Source organism: Uranotaenia lowii, chromosome 2 (genome assembly GCF_029784155.1).
Source record: "Uranotaenia lowii strain MFRU-FL chromosome 2, ASM2978415v1, whole genome shotgun sequence".
Classification (NCBI taxonomy): domain Eukaryota; kingdom Metazoa; phylum Arthropoda; class Insecta; order Diptera; family Culicidae; genus Uranotaenia; species Uranotaenia lowii.
In genome coordinates this window covers 333671553-333676536 of record NC_073692.1, presented here as the reverse complement: position 1 = coordinate 333676536, position 4984 = coordinate 333671553, and the positions used below count along the sequence as shown (strand labels likewise).

The following is a 4984-nucleotide window of genomic DNA, read 5'->3' as shown; positions in this document are numbered from 1 at the left end:
TTCAGGCTGTTTTACATCGTCTCGAAAGCCGAAATGTGATGCTAAACCATGAAAAATGTATTCTGAGAATATCAGATTTGGACTTCTTAGGACACACTATTACACCCACAGGCATCAGACCATCAGTTTCTAAAATAGAAGCGCTTCTATCATTTAGAACTCCAGATAATCCGGCAGAAATAAAAAGCTTTATCGGGTTGGCAAACTACATGGCGAAGTTTATACCGAATCTAGCAGACATGCATGAGCCCCTTCGACGGTTGCTTCAGCCTTCGGTAAAGTTTACTTGGGGTGACGCTCAACAGAAGGCTTTCGATTCAATAAAGAGTGCTCTCAGTAAAACAAAATGTTTGGGTCATTTCAACGTAAGCGATGCAACATCAGTGATTGCAGATGCAAGCCCATCTGCTTTGGGAGCCGTTCTAACACAAACAGATAAAAATGGCAACCACCGAGTGATCAGCTATGCATCAAAATCACTCACCGACACTGAAAAACGCTACTGCCAAACTGAACGGGAGGCACTTGCACTAGTCTGGAGTGTCGAAAAATTTCAAATGTATCTACTAGGTAAGATCGGAAGGTCCTCGATTCTTAATGATCTGTAATGAATGTTGTGTCATGATTATTCTTATTTCTTATTCTTATTTTTATTAGGAATGAGTTTTGAGCTTGTTACCGATTGTAAGGCTCTAACTTATTTATTCACACCTCGTTCAAAACCCTGTGCAAGAATAGAGCGCTGGATCCTTAGGCTTCAAGCATTTGACTACAAAATAAAGCACATATCAGGCGATAAGAATGTGGCAGATACACTTTCGAGACTTTCAACGATGGAAGCTAAGCCGTTCGATTGTTCTGAAGAAATTTTTGTAAATGAAGTCGCAAAAGCAGCAGCAATACAGGCGGCTATACCTTGGAGTGATCTAGAGGAACGCACATTGCAGGATACAGAGATAACAAATGTATTTAAAGCTCTTCAAGAAGACCGTTTATTTGAGCTACCAACTTCTTACAGGGTGGTAGGTAGAGAACTGTGTAGAGCTGGTAATATCCTATTGAGAGGCGATAGAGTGATCGTTCCAACTAGTCTGAGGCAGCAGGTGCTAACACTCGCACACGAAGGGCATCCCTGTTCAAGGATGATGAAAAATCATTTGCGAGCCACAGTTTGGTGGCCTAAAATGGACAATGAGGTAGATAGTTTTGTAAAACACTGCCGGGGTTGCCTTCTAGTGTCAGCACCTAATCCACCAGAGCCAATGAAACGTCATGAATTACCAAATGCTCCGTGGGAAGACCTTGCTATCGATTTTTTGGGACCTTTACCCGAAGGTCAATACCTTTTTGTTGTAGTCGATTATTATTCAAGGTATTACGAAATCTATGAAATGGTATCAATCACTGCTGAAGACACCATCAGAGAGTTGACAGTTATTTTCAGTCGTTTCGGAATTCCTCTTTCTTTGACCGCCGATAATGCTCCACAGCTCAGCGAGGAATGTGATGCATTTGCTAATTTCTGCCATACTAACGGAATTAAGCTCATTAATACGATACCTTACTGGCCGCAAATGAATGGCGAGGTAGAAAGACAAAATCGTACTATTCTTAAACGTCTGCAAATTGCCCAAGAGCTCGGTCATAACTGGAAAGATGAGCTTCAACGATTCCTTTTAACATATAGAGCTTCGCCTCATACAACGACTGGGAGATCCCCTGCTGAACTTCTGTTTGGCATAAAGAAAAGAACGAAAATTCCTCAATTAGCCAACGCCCGAATGGTAGAGGACGAAGCAGTAAGGGATCGGGATCATTTTCAAAAAGCTAAAGGGAAAGAGTACAGTGACGAAAAACGTTTGGCTCGAGAACGACCGATTTCAGAGGGAGATCGTGTTCTATCAAAACGCATGAGGAAAGACAACAAGCTCAGCTCAGAGTACACTAATGAAGAATTTATCATTAAGAGGAAATTTGGATCTGATGTTATTGTTGAATCTGTAGAAACAGGTAAGCAATATCGAAGAAATGTTGCTCATCTGAAGAAAATTCCAAACGATGCAGGTTCTATAGAAAACGTACCTGACTTGCAGTCTACAATAGATCCAGACACAGCAGATAGTGAAATGGCACCCGAAAATACAAATCATCAATCGGAAGATGGCGAATAAGCACAACCAAGGAAACGTCATCGGCAAGAACCAACCTGGTTCCAAAACTATATATTGTCATTGAAGTTGAAATCCGAAGTTTTCGCGCTGGTGATCGGCAACCTTGCCAACTAGCGACGTTGTGAAATATCATTACTGGCAACGCTTTTGTAATGTAATAACCAGCGTGCCTATACAGCTACGGGTGGTTGCATATTGAGCAACAGTAGTCAAGGAGTAGGGGAAAACTGTACAAGACGCACCAGCGGGGTAAAATGGCCCATGTCATTCTTTCTCAAATATACACTAACCTATGGCTTCGAATGATGTTTTTCTTCATTTCTATTGTAGTAAACAAGCTTTTTCATCATTCAATAGATAAAAAGTTTACAAAATCTACTTTAGTTCTTAGAAATAGAGGAATTAATGGAATCAGCGTGAAACTTGTAATTTTTCATAAGTTACATATAAGGTTTTATGGTAAAACAGCTTGCGCCATCTGATCAAACTACAGTTTATCGTTTTACCACTCATGTGCTTTATCGGAAGACTATAAATATTTTGTTGTATTTTATTAACTTCCTACAAATTTTATCTAAAATCAAACATATGAAAATTGGGGCAGAATGCCCACAAGACCACGTGTTTTACGCTCAAATTTTGAATGCTGTTAACTTTTGAGAAAACCCGAATATCAAAACAAAATGCCTTTCTTTTTATTTGCTGACTCCCAAATGACGATAACATTGCATAATTATAACAAACTTCGTCTTTGTTCGAGTTAAAACGGTGCACCAATATTCGATTCGAAAAAATTATCGGCCGCCATGTTTGCCGCGATATCACTTTATCAGTGGAAAAAATTGAATTTCGTTGCCTACTTGAAGGCGTTTTATATATAAGGATATTAAAAAGTGTATTTTGAAACGCGAAATTTTCAATCAGTTTAGCAATACTAAATGATTTTTAGCCAAAAAATGATAGTTTACAAAACTACGATGAACATGTAATTAAACATTTGGTGTTTCAATAATTACATTCCGTATAATCATTGTTCTATTTCTTGCCACCCTTCCTGTTTGGTGCGTTCTGTCCACTAGTTTTGGCGTTCTACCCCGCAGTTTGTTTTCTGGCTGTTTTAGTTTTTTTACAGAAATATAGTCAAAATCGAGTTTTTATCATATTTTTTCTTTTCGATAATACGTAGATTTCATCCTTGAATCGTTGTCAACTCTCAATTTGGTTCTTAAATGATTGGTATCGCTATAAATAGCAATTATGCTTAGCTGGTGCGTTTTGTACAGTTTTACCCTACCAAAAGTTTCTCATTGGTGGGGGGTGGAGACGGAGCGCTTTTTGACAGCGAATTGTTCGCCTACCATGCCTATGATTACGATTGCCTGTTACAAGATGGACGATTCCGTGTATTCACGCAGAGTAAACTTGAATTTTGGAACGAATTAAATCTGACTTTGATTCAAAAAATCCTTTTTTTTGAATCCAGCTCCTGTTTTCTTTGAATCAATGAATTATAGTTTTGATTGAAAAGAATAATTTTTGAAAGAAAGAATAAATTTTTTGAATTGAATAACTTTGGACTTTGATTTCAAACAAATTCTTTGGTTCAAAAGAAATTTGTTCAATTGCATATTTCTTAAGAAACAAAGTAAATTTTCTTTCAACCGAAGAAAAATGTTTTTAACTGAAAAAAATAATTTTTTGAAACAAAAACTTCAAACTTAGAAGATATTTTGCATTGATTTGCAAGAAGAACAGAAAACCGAAAAATCGAATAAAGTTCGGCCGCTCGTTTTAAAAATCAAACCAGTGAATCGGAGTAAGCTATAAATAAGGAGGATTCAGGATGCAAAATGGTAAGTGTAAGTTAATAAATACTGAATATTTAAGTGAATTCAAGATTTTCTAAAACGCTTGTATAGTTACAGGACCACGGCCGACGGATAGATTTCCAAGTCTCTCGAACATGGAGAAAGCTGCGCAAAGTAACACCTCCCCAAATCCCGCGGTCGTATTTTTTCGGCCCAATCTTCAACGGCAATCACCAGTCGGACCAGCCAGCAGCTGGAGTGGCTTTCGGAAGTTTATTGACCGGCCCACGGAGAATGCGAAACTTTGTCAACGATATCAAGGACCCTACTCGGTTATAGTGAACCAGTGTTTTATGTGTTTGTGAATAAAAAAGAATTTAAGAACTAAAATTGTATCTTTTTATTATTCAAACTCCTAATAGGAACTTCGAAACAACAGGGTAAAAATCTTCCAATTGGAATAAATGGAAAATGGTTCAATGAATAAATGCTTTTAAATCTATATCTAAATTACCTTTGAGCAAAGATAATAACTTTAAATCAAATGAAACTGGTTTTTGTATCAAAGCATTAATATTTTGAATCTAAGATTTTTCAAAAGAAAAAATCTTTGAAACAGAGGAAAATGCATTTGAACCAAAGGATTTTTTATTTATACCAAAACCAAAGGAAAAAATCCTTGTTTTTGGGGCACTTTCCTTTGAAATAAAAAATCTTTGGTATAAGAACACACCCGACTTTGTACACGTCCTGATAATAACTTGTCGCCAGTGAGTGTCGCCAGTAAATGTCGCCAGCGCTCATTGACGATAACTCCGGTTTGGGGATTCAGCGACAATACCTCATTAGACTTTGAAGTCTTGGGGGGGATGTAGGGACGCACCTTGCGTTATACTATTATTATTATTGAACAAACCTAATAGAAAACGTAACGTGAACGATCAACGAGCAACTGTCAGGAGTAACGGCATGAGCGAAAGGGAAGGAGAGGAAAACGGGAACTTG

General features: G+C 37.8%; 1 protein-coding gene across 1 annotated transcript; it reads left to right on the top strand.

Annotated features, from left to right (window-relative positions):
* The first annotated feature begins 239 nt into the window (after window positions 1-239).
* Window positions 240-2171, top strand: LOC129742977 (uncharacterized protein K02A2.6-like). Its single transcript, XM_055734921.1, has 2 exons — window positions 240-570; window positions 658-2171. The coding sequence occupies exons 1-2, from the start codon at window positions 240-242 to the stop codon at window positions 2169-2171; spliced, it is 1845 nt and encodes a 614-aa protein (XP_055590896.1).
* The last annotated feature ends 2813 nt before the right edge of the window (window positions 2172-4984 follow it).